The following is a 21,685-nucleotide window of genomic DNA, read 5'->3' as shown; positions in this document are numbered from 1 at the left end:
ATATCTTTATTAAGACAGACTTCACTTCTGAGTTATAAACACACATTTTTAATGGTCAGCTGTAAAAAGAAAAATAGTAATGAATTTAGAAATCACCAATGATTATGGAGTTTTGACTATATATCCCTGATCAGAACTTAAGTGCTATAAACAACTATCAACTTACACCGAGATTTATAGGTCAAGAATTCAGACAGCATAAAGTGAGGATAGTTTGTCTCTGCTCCAAGATGTCTGGGGTCTCAGTTGGAACACACTAGCTGGAGGTAACTCATGGTTAGAGGCTGGAGTTACCTGGAGGCTGCTTCACTGAGTGTCTCATGGGATGGCTGTAGTGATTCAAAGGCTGCTCTTCACTGAGGCAACTGACTGGAGTCAATACATGACCTCTCCATATGGCTTGGGCTTCTCACTGCATACAGCTGGGGTTCTGAAAGAAAATGTCCCAAGACGTAGCATCTGGAGTGTAGACAGACAAAGCAGAACAGGAGTGGCTTCTTTGAACCTGATGTCATCAGCTCTGAAGACTCAAAACAGCTGGGATGACTTGAGCAGGGACTAGAATGCTCTGGAGGCCTGTTAACTCATATGTCAGGCACTGTGGTAAAAAGGACTTGAAGAAGGACATTTGGGGCTCATGACCAGAATGCTTACCTGTATCCTTCACGTGTATCCTTCATCATTCACAGTATGTTGGCTGGTTTCTAAGACGGAGCATTCCCAGGTGGAGGGACTAGAGAGTAAGTGTTAACAAGAGAACTAAGTGGAATTAGTATGTCCATTTACCACCTAGCTTCTGCAGTCATTCAGCATCACTTCCTTTGTATTCTGTTGGTTATAGACAAGACACCAAGGCTGGCAGATTCAAGGGCAGAGGAATTTGACTTCACCTCTTAATGAGGGAGCAGTAAGGGCACATTGCAGAAGAATATGTAGAATGTTGCAACTACCCACATATTAATGAGCAATACCCTATATGCCAAGATGCTGAATGTAAAATCTTGGATTCATACTTCCATTTCTCTCTTCCCCTATCACCATCCAATTCCACTAAATAACTACATTCCGTCCATCTCCCTCTCCATCTTCACTACTATTTCTTTAGTTAAGGCTTCTGTCATCTCTTGAATAGAAAATTATAATATCGTCAGATTTTCTAACCTTGGGGCTCGACCCCTTCCAATCTATCCTCCACACAGACACTAAGACACTAAGATGCAAGTTAAATTATAACACTCTCCTACTTAAATCTCTCTAGTTATACTTGTTGCCTTCACAGTAAATCCCACATTTCTTTGCATGGTATACAACGTTTTCATGCCTATCTTCCTCTCCTCTAGCTCAAGGGTTGGCTGAAACTAGCTGGATTATGTAGCAATACCACACATAGACTGTGTTAGAGTGATTTGCAATGTAGAAATCACTGCCATATTTACAGAAGGTTACTCTATGACACTGGAGTTGATTGTGATCTTGTGGATATGAGAGTTCAGCTTTTCAGACCTTCTATTTTATTAAGAGCATCTGGATATTTTTTCTTTTTATTTGTGTTAAAATGTCATCTCAATTTAAAAAGTTGCCATGTAGGCAAACAAAAACTTTCTGTAACCCAGCATCACCCATTACCTTCCGACCCAGGTCCCCTTTCTGTATCCTTTTTTTTTTTTTTAAAGATTTTATTTATTTACTTGACAGAGAGAGATCACAGCAGGAGAGAGGAAGGGAAGCAGGCTCCCCGCTGAGCAGAGAGCCCAATGTGGGACTCGATCCCGGGACCCTGAGATCGCAACCCGAGCCGAAGGCAGCGGCTTAACCCACTGAGCCACCGAGGTGCCCCCCTTTCTGTATCCTATTACTACTTTCTATCATAGCATCTTTAGCTCAGTGCTGCTCACTTGTTTAGGATTTTGCCTTCTTCTCTTAACTATAAGTTCTTTGAAGGTTAGGACCATATCTTGTTCACATCCCAGTGGTTTGGCATTGAATTTGATGCTTAATACATGTTTGTTGGATGAATGAATGATATTTTATAACTAATACACTTCTATGTAGATTTAAGAATTATAATTTCTATAGTTCATATAATAATAATCTCCTCCAAATAAAAGGCAGGGAAAGACTAAAATTAAGCTATGGAAATGAATGAAAGTGAAAATTACCAAAACAAAGGAAAAAGCAGTTGGGTAAGGAGAGAGTAAGATTGGATTCCAACTCTTCTTCCCATTATTCCTGTGGCTTTGCTGGATTTGAGCTTACAGTCTCCTTGTAGTTCACTGGGTCCAAAATTTCAAAAGTCCTCTGGTGCACATCAGGCTGTGATTGACTCTGTCTCCCCATGAAGTTTCTTTGCCTAAGGTATCTAGTGAATTGCTTTCCCATGACAGCTGTCCACAAAGTTTCATAGTGCCTTGGGTCCCTCAAAGGAGGCCCAACTCTATAAATCCCTAGGGTTGCCACTCTCTGAGTCGAGCTTCTTCTAGCCTCATGGCTGATACGGACCTAATGAAAACCCTTCATGGGTTTCTGACTTTCTTTAGTGAACCTGTCTCAACAAGGATAAAGATGAAATGATTGAGTGATGACCCAGGAAAATATTATACATTAAACAAAATGACATATCCATACTTAAGAGGAAAAAAAACCTTGAGCATTTGTATAACATAGTAGTAATTCTTCAATTCAACAAATAAACACTGCATTAATTGATATGGGAATCCTAGAATAAATCAAAATTGTTAAAGTGAAGACAAAAACATGCCATCATAAGGCAATTAAGGAACAATTTTAAGGAAGATGGCAAGCACTAAATAAATTAATGAATGAATCAATGATGTCAGCCTTTAAGCATTAAGAGTGATTTCAAGTACACGTTTATACTTAAGTACTGTGGGGGTTCAGATTTTATTGTAAGATTATAAAATAGTGAGCTTAGACTAAGAAGTCATCTTATAAGTATAGAATTTGAAAAAAAAAATGTAAGATTTAAAATGGCATTGGGGTGACTGGGTGGCTCAGTCAGTTGAGCATCCAGCTCTTAATTTTAGCTCAGGTCATGATCTCAGGATGATGAGATTGAGCCCCAGATTGGGCTCTGTGCTCAGTGTAGAGCCTTCTTAAGAGTCTTTTTCTCCCTCCCCAACTGCCCCTCCTCCTGCTTGCTCTCTCCCTCTCAATAAATAAAATCTTTTAAAAAATAAAATAAAATAAAGTAAAATGGATGAACTTAGAAGCTGTTCTAAAGGAATTCATTTGATTAATGATTTCCCTGGGAGAAATTTAATTTCAATAGGTACTGGGAGATAGTGGTCCACTTCATTTAGATTAGTGGTTTTCGACCACATTTTACAGATACACCTATTTGTCTCAGTTAGGTATGGGTGCTTTACTAGTCATTTGTTGATATTAATATTGCAAGTTTCAGAATTCTCCAACTATTTCTATTAAAGATAACTGAGATTATTCTACATAATCCTCATAATAATGTCATTCTTATTTGCATTATGATAGGTTTTCTTTAATGAAAGAAATGAAGTTATGGTTAAAAATGAAGGAGGAATCATGAAAGGAAATGCATGTCAAATATATCTCCATCATCAGAGTGTTGGTTGAAAACCATTGCATTCGGGTTAGAAATGTTTTCAACAGATATGCATCTAAACACTATCATGTTATCTGCTTTTGTTCATTATGGTATTTTCAGCATTTAATGTAATCCTACGTATTTAAAAATATGTTTAATAAATATTTGCTTTTATTTCGGTGATATTCAACTAGCCAACCAAATGTTAAACAAAATAGTATCTCTTGATATTCAGTATACAGAAAAACCTTGTTTCCTGACAATATCAGATAGTTGATGCCTAACTGGAATTATTTGGTAAGACTAGATGGCCAACCTTAGGTTTGTTCTGTATATGTTTATATGTTTAGGATAAGATAGAAAAGGAATTCCAGTCTAGGAAGAGAGGCTGAAGGAACACATAAGTTATGTGTTATGTTATAGAATAATACAAAACTACATATGATTAAATACCAGGAGAGGAACAAAAAGAGCAATGCATCTTATCTGGAGAATCTGAGGGTGACTTACTAAGAAGTGGGATTAGAGGATGAATCCAATTTGGATAAAAGAAGGGAAGGCAGGAAAGTTTCCCCAGAAAGTAGGAGAGGCCACAGAAAGGCTGGCTGTAGGGTAATGTGTAGTCTGTAGGGAAGTCCTGAAGAATGTGGAAAATAGGGTCAGTTATAAAGTAAAATCAGGAAGGCCTACTGAACTGTTCTCCTAATGTATTACCTTGTTTATTCACAGTATCACTTACCTTGAAGAGAGACTATATTTATTGCTTATTCCAGAGATATTTTTAATCTTTAATGATAGAGAAAGAAAAAAAAGGAGAAAAATAAAACTTCCTTCTTTCACGTCAGCTTGGTGACTTAACACCTAGCTCTAGAGTCTCCATTTTATTCTGATATCTAACTTGCTGTAAGATCTTCCTGGTTAACTAGTATTCTACTACCTTCTTTCCTTTTATTCATATGCTACTTCATCTTAAGATCTTTTACCATGGAACTTGAATGGTTAGAACATCTAACCATTGTAGGTTCTGGTACCTCCACCAACTTCTCTGTAGGCCCTTATGTGATAGTAGCCATCTAATTAAAGGCTAGGCTTTAGGCAAAATCACAAGCATTTGAATCCTGTTTCTGCCACATATTAGCTGGATAACCTTGGGCAAATTACCTAAATTCTTTGGTTTTCTTCATTGTAAATTAAAAATGAGGATGGCATTAGTATTTACCTCAAAGGGTTATTATGAATATTAAATAAATTAATACAGATAAAGCACTTAAAACAGCACCAGGCACAGGGTAAATGTTATGTAAGTGTTCGCTATTATTATTTTCTCTAATGAAAATAAGGAAGGAAAAAATGTACACATGATATTTAGTATAACCATATTGCTCATGTAAGCACATTAAAATGTCTGATTATTTCAAATTTAAGTTGCATTTAACTGATTCTTGGAATAACAATTTAGCTTGGAAAAGACCTCAAACATCTTCTAACATAATTTTTCTTCCAGTGCCATAGCAAAAGGTCTGGCATAGAATAGATGCACTATCTATTCAATAAATATGCATCATGTGAATGGGTGACATTGCAAAATGCTAAACAGAAAAAACAAACTGGTAATTATTATACCAAGTAGAAGTATGTTGGGTACTTTGGAAACACAGAAAAGGTGAGTAGTCTCAACCCTCTGTGGATAGAAGTAAATCCATAAAATCTACTTAGAGTCTACAAAACTCAGCTGAGTCTGAATGATGCACAAGAGTTCATACAGTGAAGAAGAAATTTAAAGGGTCTAGAAAGTTCTTTAATGATACAATTTCTGGTCAAACTATTCAAAATAGGGCAATTAGTAAATGAGAATGATTTTATTGCTATTTATACCATAATGTGCACTGGAATTGCACTCTATCAACCAGTGTTCTAACTGGTATCAAATTATTCCAAACAGGCAGGGTTTCCTATTAATTCAGATAAAATATATATCTTCAAGCCTTTTGAAAAGTCTAGTTTAAAGAAAAATAATAGTTATCTTTTACTGAGTAGTTATCATGTACTGCCCTTATAATAGACTCTTATAAGAAATTAATTCATCTAAACCTCCCAGGAAGAAAGTTCTTTTACCGCCAAGTTGATAAACTGAGTTAGTAGCAGAACTGAGGTTTGAACTCAAGGCTGTCAAGTACATGCTCTAAATTACTACACTAAGCAAACTTTTGGATTGATTACTCACTAGAAATACTGTCTTGTTTTTCTTTTGTGTAATTTGAGGAAATATTCAGAAAAGTTACTACATTAATGATACTGATTCAGGTTTCATGCTGGGACTTTTATAAAATGTTACACAAATGTAATTTTTAAGTTTCCTTTCAACACTATAAGGATGAGCACATCACAAGATGTCTTGCTGGTCAGCACTGTTCTCCAACTGAAAGTGCTTTCACATCCACATCTTCATTTGCTTTTCCCCTAGTGGGTATAGAAAACTACTTGAATAATGCATATTACTTTCCATATTCTTTCAACAGAACATTGTATACTTAAATCACTAAGATGGATTCCTGGTGTGGACTCAGAATTTAAACAAAAGACAGAAAACCTCATTTGTAAAAACCTGGAACAATATTCAATATCTAAATACATTCTATGAATCTAAAAACATATCAAAAACCTAGTATTCTTCAAACAAAGTCTTTCAAATAAGAAAGCAGAGCACTCAAGTTCTTTCTCTCATTAAACAGCTTCATTTTCAGGCTTCCTTCCCAAAAGGAGCTGAATGCAGGAAGGCCATTTGAGTCTGCTGTTGCCTCCCCTTGGATATTAACAGTGTGGAGATCCAGCCACTGTCTCCCTCCTTCACCACTAGCCAGTATGGCCATCATCCTCTATCATTCTGGAGATAACCCTTTTTTTATGCTTTTTTTCAAGTTCTTTACTGTACACACATCTCCACTACTGATAATAAGCCACAATGTTGGATATCATTAGGTTTCACTGATGTTTTCTAGTCACTTCTGTATCCTTCCGAATCAGAGAATATAACTGGCTCCACAAGGAAATGAAATAGAGGTCATTACAGCAGCAGTGACTTTCAAGCTGTTTGCTAAATTTAGCTGTCCAATACTTTCCACTCTAATGAAAACTGTGAACTACAATTACAGAATGCTGGAACAGAACAGGAGCTTAAAGGTCACCGAGTCCAATCCCATCCTTTTTCTGATGAAGATATTGGGGCCTAGACACAGTCTGCAATTTGCTTGAGGACACAGAACTTGTTAATGGTAGAGATGGGACTTGAACTAAAATCCGCTCAGTTCACGGCAGCAGTGTCCTTACTATACCACAAATGCTCTGCTTCCCATGGTCAGTTTTACCTAATCAGATCTCACAGCATAAATATATCTGATATTATTGGTTGCAACTTATCTTCTGTGGCCATTCATCAATTTGGTGGCTGAATGTGAAATGGCAAAGGTGTCTGACTTAAACGTCGCTACAAGAGAAATGAAATTATTTCATACCAAACCCTGCCCCCAACTCTAAAAACTTCCTGCTTTATGTTCATCAATAATGAATGGCCCATCCCTGCAATACTCAGAGGGAGCTTACATTGCACTTTTGAGCAGCCGGTTAGTAATGTACAGTGGATAGAGCCTTTCTTTCAAATCCCAGGGCAGCGGGTCCTTCAAGGCTAGCATTGCATTTTCAATTAGCTGCTGAGTGAATGCTTGGCATGTGTATTAGTGAAGAAGCACACAATTAGCTTATTGTTCCTTTCTGTATTGTGCTGAGAGGTTCCAAGAGATTGGTGGAGGAACAGGCAAGCCAGGCATCACTGTGGAGTTGAAGAAGGGATTTACTCAGACCTCGGCATCTTCACTTGCTCCTCTGGAATTACAGCTATTTATTACAAAGGGCCCTGTGTGGCTGGGTGGAGTGTGCCTGAGGAAACACATCCTGGACACCACCTGGGGCTAGTCCTTCTGAGCTCTTCCAGTCTCTGACTAATTCTCGTCATTATCATGGAGCCCAACAGTCCCAAAAAGATACAATTTGCTGTGCCTTTATTCCAGAGTCAGATTGCACCTGAAGCGGCAGAGCAGGTAGGTGAAATTGGTTGGGGAGCAATTCCTGTATATAAGGCAATACAGACATACATTCTTATTAATTGAAAGCTTCTCTACCTTGAATTTGTTTGACTTTGTGACTTTCCAAGATATATGATTGAGAAATAAGTTGGTTTCCATATGGCACTTGTATTTGAGTTGCATTGAGGGACCTATTGGCAAAAATGTATCACTTCATGTGATAAAAAATTAACACCCATTAGAGAAAAAAAATGAGTATATTAGTGATTTAGATTTGGATCCAAAAACCTGTTTATTTTTCATTATTTATGAAATGAAAAAGATTCATTTAACAATGAAAACATTAAACCTTGGAATAATTTCAGATTATAGGGTTAATATTTTATAATGTTTTTCATCATATATTCAAAGGAGTAATTATAAGTATGTGTAATATATGATAGACTTTGTAGATGGTATGTATAATTTAAAAGACATTTTATGCAGATATTAAAATAGTATTAAACATTTCCTGGTATCCTTTTCTATGTCTAATTTATCTATATTTCTGTATTTCTATCTCTCTATCTCTTTTATGTAGAATTGTTTTACATCTGTATCACCTTTCATATTCAGATTTACTTAGACTCCTGATGCAATGGAACCACTTAAAAGACCATTTGTGGTAAAAATAGCAGGGAGGCAAAAGCAGAAAAAAATTACAGGGTCATCATTCTAATTCATTAATTTCTTACAACCTAAATTATCATTGAATTCTTTTCCAAATATTTTATATGAAGTCTTAAAAATAATTACTCAGTCTGAGACTCATAACTTTCTAGGATGTTTTGATAATCTGAAATAGATTCTCTCAGACAAGGCCAAATAAACATAACTTTGAACTTCATGTATTTATGTTGAATGGGGGACATCAGTTCTGTCCTGGACAAAATGTCATTGGCAAATTTTTATCCTCTATCCTACTGACATGTATTTTAAGAATTTACCTATATATTTAAGAAATCAAGAATACCTTAGAAAGTCTAATCATAATATGCTCCTGTAATTCTTAAAGTAAGAAAAATCCCATATCAAACCTATTAATTTTAAATGAATTACTCTCCTAAAATCCATACTCATTCTTTATTTGTCCTAAAGATGTTACTAGAAAATAAGAAAAGCTTATATTAATTGAAATGAAGAGCTCATGCTGTTAAATTTAACCTGCTAGAAATTTTAAGTTTTCTGAGCTTCTCTTAACCTGTTTAGAAATAACGATAATGGATCTTAAAGGCATCATCATTATGGGGTTCCAAGAGAGCCATTAAAACGAGCAAGTCATCCTTGTACCTATACTGCACATTAGTTCAGTGGCATCATTTGATTATATACAACTTCCTTTTTTGTGGAAAAGTAGCTTTTTTGGTCAACAAAGGTGATACTAATATCTGAAAGTTCTACTCTCTGGCTTTCTGTAATTCAAGACAGTGAGCACCTACTGTGTGCCTTCCAGAAATCTGCTTTTTCATGTTGGGAAAAGTTGAGGATAGACTGGTTCTGCAAGCTGTAAACTTGGGGCAGTGTCGGACTCTCACTGACCTTAGTGGGGCCTTTGTTGTTCACAGATCAGAAAAAGAAGACCTACACCAGCATCCCTTGTGATTCTCAATGAACATAATCCTCCAGGTAAAGAAGCATGATGTCTTTGCACTGACAGAACAGAGTTGTTTGAAGAACATCAGAGAGTATGTCATTGCCAAAAGATTTCGGTTTAGGATGATAGTCCTAATCTAACAAGCTAGTATATAAAAATGGATCACAAACAAAATCAGAAATACAGAAACAGTCTCGGTCAACAGTCTGCTTTTCCTTTAGAATGACACAATGGTGATGATATGCTATAAAATGATCTGTTGTTTATACAGAGTCCGATTCTGTGCTTATTAATGAGGTTGGTGGAAAGTTGTTTAATTAGGTTCCAAATCTCAAATTATAGTCCAAGAGATGCTTGTATCTCTACAGAGCAGGTTTTTTAGTTATGAAAGCTTGTCATGGGGGTGGGCAATAAGCTAGCACTAGCTACAGCTTTGTTGCTGATGTCATGTCTGAATAATGCAATTGACAAGGAACGAGATCAATTTTCAGCACTGCCCATTTGAGAGTCATTCTGAAGGGTTGCATCCATTTGTTGAGGTTTTACTTTCCATTTCCTGTAAAAAGTAAAGCTGCCTTATTTCTGATAAATGACTGTGATCTGCAATACACAAACATTATTTACTTATTGAATGGAAGTGATTTTTAGCTCACATTTAAGTGCTGTTTCTAGAAATACAAGTAAGATAGCAAAGATCATAGCATTAATTTGTACACAGGCGGGACTTGGTATTGGGTTTTTTACAGGTCTAAACAATACGGGTAGAGAGAAGTAATTTGAATAATAGAAACATAATAAGTCTAAGTACAGGCTGTAGCAAATAATCTGTTTTAAGAATACCAAGGCAAAATAGTTTTTGATTTTTTTTCAAATTCTTTTCTAATTAGAGAAGCATACATAAGAAAGTAAAATTCTAATAGAATATTCATCATTGAGTCTACATCCAGGAAGGTGTTCAGCTGATGGGAAACCAAGGCAAATTTACTCCTGATGAAAATAGGATTTGTTTCTATTTCTATTTCTTTAAAGTGCTATAGCATTTAAAAATCATTTTCAAATGTATTATCATAATAAATGTTAACTTATTTTGGTTTAAAAAGAGGTGCAAATGGTAAGTACTTATAGTTTACAAATAGTCATAATACTAAAATCTTCTGGGGCATCTGGGTGATTCAGTCAGTTATGTATCCAACTCTTTTTTTTTTTTTTTAAAGATTTTATTTATTTATTTGACAGAGAGAAATCACAAGTAGGTAGAGGGGCAGGCAGAGAGAGAGAGGAGGAAGCAGGCTCCCTGCCGAGCAGAGAGCCCAATGCGGGACTCGATCCCAGGACCCTGAGATCATGACCTGAGCCAAAGGCAGCGGCTTAACCACTGAGCCACCCAGGCGCCCTGTATCCAACTCTTGATTTTGGCTCAGGTCATGATCTTAGGGTAATGAGATGGAGCCCTGTGTCTGAATCCACACTAGGTGTGGAGCCTGCTTAGTACTCTCTCTTCTTCTCCCTCTGCCCCTCTCTGCCTCCTCCTCTTAAAAATAAATAAATAAATAAATAAATAAATAATAGAAAAATAAAATAAAATCTTCTTAGATTGGAAGTGATTTTACGGCAATTTTCCATCACTGTCCTTGCTCACGGCATGCAACTTTTCCACAATATCCTAGACTTATTTCCCTGTAAGTCAGCCTTAAAAGGTGTTGTCCAACTTGATTTCTAAGTGTCCTGCTACAGATACTATTACTGTTTGAATATGGCAAAGCTATGTAAATGACCCTTGCGGCTCTCATTCAAGCCCCCAAATTAGTAACTAATATTTTCTGAAAGCCAACTATGTGCTTATAGATGAGAAAAAGAAGTATTAGAATGGTCAAGTAATTTTGGTGAAGGTTACTCCACTATAAATGACTGATGATACAGACAAACTCAGATAATTCTGACTCTAAACCCTGTGCATTTTCTACGGCACTATGCTGGTCCTGCAAATTTCAGTTTGCATAAAATAGTAAATTCTCTGTAAATGGGACTAGACTTTCAGGCCCTACTGACAAGCAAATCCAAACTTAAATAAATCTTCTGTCTAGACCACTAAATTTAGTAGATTAAGAATTATACTTAGGTATCTCTGCAAATCAAATTTAGATTTTCTCTAGAAATCTTTTTCTTACCAGAACTCCTAATCACTAAATGGCATTGTTCTATTTCCCTTATTGACTCCATACTTCTCTTCTAAAACACCAGTGGAGAGAACTTAGATGCAAATAGCATCTCACAGAGAATTGTGTCATTTTAGTAATGTCACCTCCCTTCATCTTCATCCTCTTTTTGGAAACCAGAATAATTTAGAAGGGACTGATTAGCCCTTGCCTATGTATAGCAATGTGTATAACAAACAGGGATTTCTGGACTAATGGTAGGTTCTTGCAGGAAAAAAAAAAAAATCAAACACTTCCATAGCTTCCCAAGTAAAAATGATCTAGAACCATGATTATTGGAGAAATAAATGAAAGAACCAAACCAACCAACCAAACAGTAACCAAACCCCACAGTGAACCAAACCAAACCTAAATACAAATCTCCACTATCCATTTGGTCTTAGTTGGATAAAGGACAACATCTCCAAGCTTTATTTTCTCATCTATAATGTGGAGATAATGTCCATCATTTCTACTTCACAGGGTTGCTAAAATGGTTTAAAGAATTAATTTGAATACCCCTTGAAAACTGTAAAGTGAAAAGTTAGGTGTCATTGGCTGATGTGTTCTGGAAGACAACCTTTGCATGTAATATTTAAATGTTAACATAAGAGTAAGTTTTTTCATAACCTCACTTGTATTTAATACTTATGACTGACCCCAAAATTCTTTGTTCCAAATATTACCTGAACATTCTCTACTAAACAAAACAAAAATAACAGTAACAACAAAAACCTCAAGTGTTAAATGACCTTTTTTAAGCAATTATTTATTCTAGCCCTAAAAGCAATATGTTCTTTAACAAATAACAATTGTGTACAGCTCTAAATCCTAGTGAATTAAATAAATCTCTTCAATTTTACTAAAATTCCCCACAAAATAACTGAGTGTTCTTAGAAGCACCTGTCATTAATGCTGTTTAAAATTCAAATCCCTGAAAATCTTTATTTCCAATTAATGTAGCAAAGAAAATTAAATTTTCTATTATATCATATAGAGACATAATTAACAAACCCTTCTAATTCATTTAAAGAGATATGTATCTTATAATCACTGTTAAATGAATTAAACATATCACCACTTCCTCATAACAAGGAGATCATACATATCTTCTCTTTTTTTTTTAAAAAAAAACCTTTCCTGGAGTTTGCAGAAATAGTCAGTTATAAAAGTATGTTTTATGGTATGTGAAAGACTGGTCTGCTCTTAGATTCAGAAAAACATATGCAGGGGCGCCTGGGTGGCTCAGTGGGTTAAGCTTCTGCCTTTGGCTCAGGTCATGATCTCAGGGCCCTGAGACCCTGCTTCCCCCTCTCTCTCTGCCTGCTGCTCTGCCTACTTGCGATCTCTTTCTCTCAAATAAATAAAATCTTTAAAAAAAAGAAAGGAAAAATATAGGCATTGTTTATATTTCATAGAGGAGAAATAGAATAGAAAGATATGTTAACTTGTACATCCAGACTGTTTGTTTGCTAGTTGATCTATGCAAGTCTAAACACATAGATGAGATAGGCATTTGATTAGCAGGATTTCAGGGGCAGCAAAATGTGCCCTCAGTCCTTTTCTATCCAATGGCCCAGAATTCTCAGCAGCAGAAGCATTAAGGAAACAGATACACAACCCATTTAGGATACATCACCCTTGGCATAGGTTAACAACCATAACTTAACTCAAAACAATGGGAAGCAGAACTAAAATTTTGAATTGAAGTCATCATGCCTGAAAAAAATTTAATAGCAAAGGGTGTGTCTTTATGGTGGAGAGAGCAGAAACTAGATGTTTGCTTCTAGGAATGACTGTAAAGAGCCAGATGGTAGTAAAAAGAGACTTGAAGCCTGACCTGTAAAGGTAGAAAAGCACCAAAGAAAAATTTCAACTTTTTCAAATATTTTCTGGGGCTAATGGTGTGAGTAACCTTGTAGAAAAAATGCTTATTTTTCTGTATTTTCAATTCATCTTCTGATTAAGGGCCTATTTATAATGAGCTCTCTGAGGTTACACTGTAGAGCTTCCTTGTCTATTCTTATATTGGGTGCTGTTCCCTTTAACTCTTATATTGTCTGGAGTTAACTGGTTTGGTTTCTGGATTTTTATTTAGAGGAATACATACAAATCCTCTCTATTTAGAAATATAGATGCAGTTCTCTATATATAGAAATAAGGATGCAAAATATAGATGCCAACTTCTGCAATTTACTTCATTAAATTTCTAGATTTACTTAAACATTATTTGTCTTTAAGTAGATTTACGAGAAGACTGTATATTTGGCTAACAGTCTTATAAATCTAGAATTGAAAGAGCTTTAAAAAGTACCTAATCTAACCACACATCTTTGTGAAAGATACAAAAATCAACCCAAGTACATGAAACTTGCTCCACTGTATATCTCAAAGAGGAATCCATAATTAACCCTACTTTTCAATTCCAGATCAATTACTTTTAGATGTTAGAAAATAGTTTTATCAAACTTGGGAAATATCCTCACTTTATTCTAAAATAATTCCTTATTGGGCGCCTGGGTGGCTCAGTTGGTTGGACAACTGCCTTCGGCTCAGGTCATGATCCTGGAGTCCCGGGATCGAGTCCCACATCGGGCTCCCAGCTCCGCGGGGAGTCTGCTTCTCCCTCTGACCTTCTCGCCTCTCATGTTCTCTCTCACTGTCTCTCTCTCAAATAAATAAATAAAATCTTTAAAAAAAAATAAAATAAAATAAAATAAAATAAAATAAAATAATTCCTTATTTACTCTCCTCCATAAAAGTTAATTTACCACCTCTTCAAATACAAAAAATAATACTTTATTATTTCTGTTTCTAAATTGAATACTCCTAGTCTCTGTAAGAGCCTTAATGAACTCTATCCAAATTCTCTTTGTCTCTTGGCATTGGAACCCAGAGCTAGGCATGGTCTTTCAGTAAAAAGCCATCCTAGGCCTTCTGAGTATTAAAGTTTGTGAAATTCATTCTCTTTCACTTACTTTAAGCAGAGACAATATGGTTACAATTAAGTTTAATGGAGCTGATGCCTATTATGCATGAGTGAACTGTAAGAGGCCTGGAGCTTAGTGACGTTTTAGGTAAGTACCCAGAAGTTTTGGTGCCATTTAAAAGTTTATTGTACATCTAAAAAGTGGGACCAGAAATACAAAGTAAAATAGTTTTCTGGGGCTTTTTATTGAACTTCCTATCACAGACGACTTTTAGGAAGACTGACTTTCTCTTTGACACTTTTGGCTTTAAACATTCTTGGAAATGAGGCATAAAAACAAAAGCATTTTCTCACATAGGTGAGGATCCTAAATATTAATATAAGACATAGGAATTAAATATCACACTTTCTCTGTTCAACCTTGAGGTAGTAAGATAGTAAGTCTGCTCAGTAGAGAGAACTGGGTATGCCAATTGATTGGGCTGTTTGACTCCACAGACTGAAAAAGAAGCCACAGTCCATTCTGGATGTAGCATATGAGTTTCTTACATTTTAGGACTGACACTAAATTAACTAATGAGATTTTTGAAAGCTCTGTATTGATAACCCTGAGAAATTAAGGTAATAGCTAGAGAACATTGCTGGACTGAGGTTGAGTTGTTCAAAATAGAGGGGCTCCAGAAAGTTCTGATGATGGGAGGTTTTGCAAGGTCAACAAAATTAAAGTGGAGATTTATTTCCAGAGTTAGGACATTCGTATACACACAATCTCTTATCATGGAGACCCTCTGTTTGATTTATAGTCAAAGGCAAAGGGTACCCTGAGTGCAAGCTCCAGAATTACAGAGGATTTTCCTGGAACTTAAGGATAGGTAAGAAATCATCAATCCTATACCTGAGGTGCCTGTCACCTCCAAGGACCTCCAATCAAAGGCACTCAAATAAAAACTGTGAGGGACTCACAGTCCATACAGTTTTGTTTCATTCTCAGTTTTCTTCTCTTCTGTGGGGATGTTGTTGTAATTCATTCTGATCTGCAATCCTTGTTGTTTATTCAGCATTTATTTTGCTTTTTCACTATTAATGGCAATATAAAACAAAGAAAAGCCCAATATTGGAAGATTACTTAGGAGTTAACTGTTATTAATTTCTAAGGAATTTCCAGAAAAGCCATTTTTTTCCTCAGTATTTATTTCTATGAGTTATTGAATGCCAAACCATGCTGAATGATTTACACACAAGTGACGCATGTGGCTTTCAGAGATTCATGTACCTCACAATTGATTGACTTATTTTCCCATAAATACTCAATCTGTGCAGCCAAGTAGCCCATTCAGTCAGAATAGCTGTGAGCCAAAGATGAGGTTCCAGTTCTGAGTAATGCCAAGGTTTGCTATACTATAAGTATTCAAAGGCACTAGCATATTCTTCAAATCAAATGAAAGAAAAAATGAAAGGGCAAATCATTAAACTATGAAATAGTTCTACTTTATTTCAGCAAAATTAATACTTCTGCTCATTTTGAATAATAATACACACTGCTTATTTTTAATGTTGATTTTAATAAGAAATACCTTAGTGGAATATGACAGAAGGATGGTAGGGATCGATTCACTTCATTTTTCTTGTTCTCTGCCTACTTGTGGGGAATACTGCAGATGAAAATAACAAGGAGGTACTTTTGCATAATGTAAAGAGACAATGTTGGTAGCAGGTAAAGCACTGGCTTTGGAGTAATACATGTGTTTGAATCTCAGCTTTGCCAGATACTGGCGGTGAGACATTGAATGTACAGTTAACCTCTATGGGTTCAGTTTCCTCTATTCGTAAGGGGGATATTGAGGTGTGAGAAAATACTTAGCACAGTGCCTGCAACCAAGCAGATGCTAAAGACGTAAGGCCCCCTGCATCATTATACCCATGCTGAGAAATGCTGTGTTCTCCTAAAATGTATATTTCTTATCAGAAGATGACCCAGTTCCTTTCCAGTTCTGGCTGTCATGTCAGACACTGTCAGTTATCCTCAAGAAATGGGGGTTCTCAATAAGAGAGAAGGTATATCATATCTCCTATTTCATCAGGATAAGAAAACACAATCATGGAATAATTATGTATCTTATATTGTGATATTTGTCCAACAGAGCGTGTCTTACTTACAAAAGAAGTTTCCATGAAATATGAGTCCCTTAAAATTTTCTTTAAAAAAAAAGCAAGCTATCAGGGTACCTGAGTGGCTCAATCAGTTAAGCGTCCAACTCTTGATTTCAGCTCAGGTCATGATCTCAGGGTCCTGAGATCAAGCCCTGTGTTGGGCTCAGTATGGAGTGTGCTTGTCCCTCTTCCTCTGCTCCTCCCCCGCTTGCTCTCTCTCTCTCAAATAAATAAATAAAATCTTAAAAAAAAAAAAAAGCTACTAATGACTATAAAGTTACAAAAAGCAATAGAGGGACGCCTGGGTGGCTCAGTTGGTTAAGCAGCTGCCTTCGGCTCAGGTCATGATCCCAGGGTCCTGGGATCGAGTCCCACATCGGACTCCTTGCTCGGCAGAGAGCCTGCTTCTCCCTCTGCCTCTGCCTGCCTCTTTGTCTGCCTGGGCTCACTCATTCTCTCTCCCTCTGTCTCTGGCAAATAAATAAATAAAATCTTAAAAAAAAAAAAAGCAATAGAGATCTTTGTAGATTTGTATTTGACCAAAAATGAAATCCATATTGTAATAGTATATGATTATTGAGGATAAAAATATTCCACAGATATCTATCAAACACTCACTTGATTGCTCACATTTATTTCCACTCCATTTGTTCTTACTTCCTTCCATATACCATCCATATTTTGGCAAAGCTTTCTTTTTCTAGTTCCTTCTTTTAGTTCCTCTGCCAGATCTTAAAGCTTAGTCTAGACAGGCTCATTTGTGTAAATTAGTCTCCATCTTTTCCATCAATTTCTCTTACTTAAATTGCAGCATGAAACTCACTTAAATCTCAAAAATTTTCCATGACTAGTTTCATCCATTGTCTGGCATTTTTATTCCAATACTGTCTTCCCACTTACAACTCTCAAAGCTATGTATTGGTTTATATATTCAATACAATTCAATAAACATTTATTGAGTACTTATTCTCAAATGTCATTTAGACAATGGAGAATAGTATGTCTACATGAAGCAGGATACAATTGTAAATGACAGAAATATCAACTGCTTAGACCATGGTAAGATTAATTCTGGCCAAGACATAGAGGAAATTATTTCCCATGTTACTAATCTATAAAGCATTTGTATGACTTACTTTGATCTTAGGGCTTTAAACTTTAAGGACTGGGTCAGAGCTAAAATTCTACTATTTATTCCAAACTAGTATAATAGAGATATCTACTCAAACTAGCAGACTGAGCATCTAATTGAGTAGATGTTAGATGCCCATGAGCTATTCAATTTAAAAGATTAAAAAAGGTCCTCAAACCAATGGCAATCTATCTTCTTGGGTACTTACTCTGATTAGGATACAGTTAGCCACTCCTAACACCTGTTTTATCTTCTAGGAGATAAAACAGATAAGTCACTCTCTCTGCACTCATGGAGAAAGCTACCTGAGACATTTATAATTTGATACATGTATATTGAGAGTAGAATCAACAGCATAAAAAATATAAAATGTATTTCATTTCATGTATTTCAAAAAATATAAAATGTATTTCAATTCAGTACAGATATGTCTACATTTTGGTAAATTCAATTATAGAATTATAAAGTACAGTATAAAACCTAGGTGCTTGACAAATGGCAACTATTATTTTGGGGTGGCAGGCACATGGCACTTAGGAGTAGAGAGGCTAGAATCACTCAGGTTTGGATACAGATTTCAGATGGCTGATAGCTGCCTGAAAAGTTTACCCCAGGAAAGTGAATTTTCCTCCAGGAAGCTGGATTCAAGTGGCTCTGAAATGTCGGTTTCTTTTTTTAACACTACTATGTTTCACTAAATATAAAATATATTCATTAGAAGGCTAACATTTGAATAAGTAGAAGTACATATTTGTATCTTCAGAATAATACACATATACCACATCATCATCAGTTTTGTTTTTGTTTTTGTTTTTAAAGATTTTATTTATTTATTTGACAGAGAGGGAGAGAGAGATCAGTAGTGGCCAGAGAGGCAGGCAGAGAGAGAGGGGGAAGCAGGCTCCCTGCTGAGCAAGGAACCCAATGCAAGGCTTGATCCCAGGACCCCGGGATTATGACCTGAGCCAAAGTCAGAGGCTTAACCCACTGAGCCATCCAGGCACCCCTCATTGTCAGTTTTTATGGAGAGTTTAAGGACACATTCAGTTTCAAATTTAAGACTGAAAAAGTTACTAACTACTAATTGTTTCTAGTTCATAACTGTATTTAAGACAAACAAAATCAGTGGTACCTGACAACCTCTAATAAAAAAAAATCTAGCCAACCTGTGTAATGAATAGTTATTTCTATATTTATTTCAGAATAGTTCCAGAGCAAGCTTCAAACTGTGGGAACTTTTTCCCCCTTTCTCCCACCATTTTCTACCCTTGAGTTCGACCAAGTAGTGATCTGACACTTTTCCAGCAGTTCCAGACACGATTTGGTAGAAGAATTTTACCAGGGGATTAAACTAAAATGCCCCCAAGGGCTGAGTCTTTTGTTCTCAGTCCATTTGCTGTCACTGTCTTCTCCATACTCTGTTCCCTTCAGGTCTTCCCCAGCATTTCAGGGGCCCCAGGCACATGCTGGAAAATGTTACATCTATTACTGTGAGTTTTCCTTGTGCTGTGGGTAAAAGATAATCTTTGAATTTAACTCAATGATTTTGTAGCACTCACAGTAATTTGATGTAGTGACAATTATAGGGCTTAACAAAGCTAATTTGTGATCAAATGGAGATATATTGGCAAGTCTGGTTAGAGTACAATTACAGTTTGACCTTGGCAATAATGCTGAAGAAAAAGTACTATGTAAAATAAGAAAAGCTAGAAAATTTATTTCCTTCCTTCCTCCCTCCCTCTTTCTTTTCTTTTTTTTTCTTCCTTCCTTTCTTTTTCTTTTTCTTTCTTCCTTCTTCCCTCCCTCCCTCCCTTTCTCTCTCTCTCCTTCCTTCCTTATTTCTTTCATTCTTTTGTTCATTTGTTCCCTCTTTCTCATACTCTGGGAGAAATTTTCTATCATTATAGGAAACAATTTTTAGAATCAGACTCTGTATATAAATACCTAATGATTTGCTTGTAAAAACAGAACTGAATGCCCAAATGAAGATTGAGAACAACACTTATTTTGGAATTCAATTTTTAGAATAACTTGACTCAAATATTTGACTCAGTGCAACATCATTTCATGCTTTCTTTCCTATTTGAAAATATCAAAATATTATAAAACATATACACAGATTTAAATGTACATTAACATGCATATATAAGTCAAATACCCAACTATATGTCCAAATATCATAGGCAATTCATCTATGTAATAAAATCAACTTCCTGACCTGAATTACAAAAGGCCAGGACCTACTAAAGTATCTAGAAAAGGTTTTTGAACTTGGGTTATAAATGGAATAAAGCTAATAATAATCATTTAAATTTCTAACTCTTTGAATTTAAAACCAACAGATCAGAAACAAATCACAATATTTGAAAAACCATGAACAAAAAACACTGAAATTATGGATTTAAGTGATGAGATTACTATTTTTTAAAATCAAAAGAACATTTAAAAAATAAGTTACATTTACTAAATATTGATTTAAGACTACCTTCTCTTGTAGGTAGATTTTGTATTTCCATTTTCATAATTCATGAATATAAGAAGTATTATAACTAGATATAAAAAGTGAGTTCTTCCTGCTACCAATGCAAGTCAGTGTCTAGCCAAAATGCGTCATTCAATTTAAAATCAACATTTAAAGGGTGCCTGTGTGGCTCAGTCAGTTAAGCATCTGCCTTCAGCCCAGGTTATGATCCTAGGATTCTGGGATCGAGCCCTACCTCAGGCTCCCTGCTCAGTGGGGAGCATGCTTCTCCTTCTCTCATTCCTCCTGTTTGTGCTTTCTCTCTCTGTCAAGTAAATAAAATCTTAAAAAATAAAAAAATTAACATTATAACACTTAACCGCAGCAGTTATGTTAATAGTATCCCCATTGTTCTACTTGCTGAACTACACAGGCTTGGAGTCACCTTTGACACCTTTCTCTCCCTCTTTGCCCCCTAAATCTAACAATGGCTTTTTTGCTAATTCTATTGTATAAGTTAACTCTATCCCTCTATGTTTTTGTTGCCTCTGCTCAGTCTAGGACATTAATTGCTTTATTCCAAAATCATACAGGAATTTCCAAACTGCTTTTCCATGACTTTAAGACTGGGAAGTGGTCTGTATACAATTGAGCCTAATGTTAAAATCAGTGAACGTGGCATTTTAACAGTGAATGTTAAAATCAGTGGGAACCACTGTCTTAGTTTCCAGTTCCATGAAGTTCAGATCATGATAACTCCAACACTGGTTGTGCTGCTGGAATCAAGTGAGATTATGTATGCCAGCAACACTATTGATGGTAGATTTGTTTTTTCTCCACTCTGGCTTGTGTGAGAGACTTTAGCAGACTTAATTATATAATGGGTGATTGACTAGAGCAGCTTTACTTTTGCATAACTGATATGTTATAAGCTGTAATTTGTATCCTATAATTTACCTGTCCAAGCTCTTAATTAGCTATGATAAGGCTCATGAAGAATTCATATATTTAATCATAATCTGCACATCATTCTTATTTCCTGCTTTAAATAAGTCAGTTATTTCCTCCATATTCTATTAATCTTTATTACCTAAATTGTTGATAACTGTACTAAAGTTGAGATTTAGTTAAAGGAAAGAAATACACAGAGAAAAATGAAAATAATTGTGTTAGACTATGGTTAATATTACTACTTTATAATTTCTTTTCTATTGCCTCCTTTATTTTTGGCTGAGGGCTCTAAAACTGAATACAGGAAACTTGCTCATTTGCCATAGGTACTTTCCTACTGAAAGTAACTTTTCCATATGTGCAGGAATTTCACATCAAACAGGACAGACTCAGGCTGGATATGCTTTCCAAAGTACTCTAAGGATTATCTACTTTCCCTTCATGGATCCTAAGCACTGCTTACTTAACCCTAATGATTAAAAGGTTTTCAAGAAATAATGCCAAAGACCCACTCACCATCACACCTCAGTGAAGTAAAATGTCATGAATGATTGAGCTAAAATGGCTCATCTCA

General features: G+C 35.8%; 2 protein-coding genes across 2 annotated transcripts in view; one reads left to right on the top strand and one right to left on the bottom strand.

Annotated features, from left to right (window-relative positions):
* Positions 1-300: 300 nt before the first annotated feature.
* The window catches only part of LOC309844055 (uncharacterized protein), a 63,907-nt gene continuing 42,522 nt past the window's right edge, over positions 301-21,685 (bottom strand). The window contains exon 2 of the mRNA XM_082690219.1: positions 301-459. Within this exon, the coding sequence (XP_082546345.1) occupies positions 354-459 (106 nt within the window). The 3' untranslated portion in view covers positions 301-353. The remainder of the gene's footprint in view (positions 460-21,685) is intronic.
* Positions 7,387-21,685, top strand: part of PPP1R1C (protein phosphatase 1 regulatory inhibitor subunit 1C) — a 117,770-nt gene continuing 103,471 nt past the window's right edge. The window contains exons 1-2 of the mRNA XM_082690221.1: positions 7,387-7,674; positions 9,264-9,324. Of these exons, the coding sequence (XP_082546347.1) occupies positions 7,594-7,674; positions 9,264-9,324 (142 nt within the window). The 5' untranslated portion in view covers positions 7,387-7,593. The remainder of the gene's footprint in view (positions 7,675-9,263; positions 9,325-21,685) is intronic.

This window comes from Mustela nivalis (genome assembly GCF_964662115.1).
Source record: "Mustela nivalis genome assembly, chromosome: 11".
Classification (NCBI taxonomy): domain Eukaryota; kingdom Metazoa; phylum Chordata; class Mammalia; order Carnivora; family Mustelidae; genus Mustela; species Mustela nivalis.
This window is presented reverse-complemented; position numbering and strand designations above follow the sequence as displayed.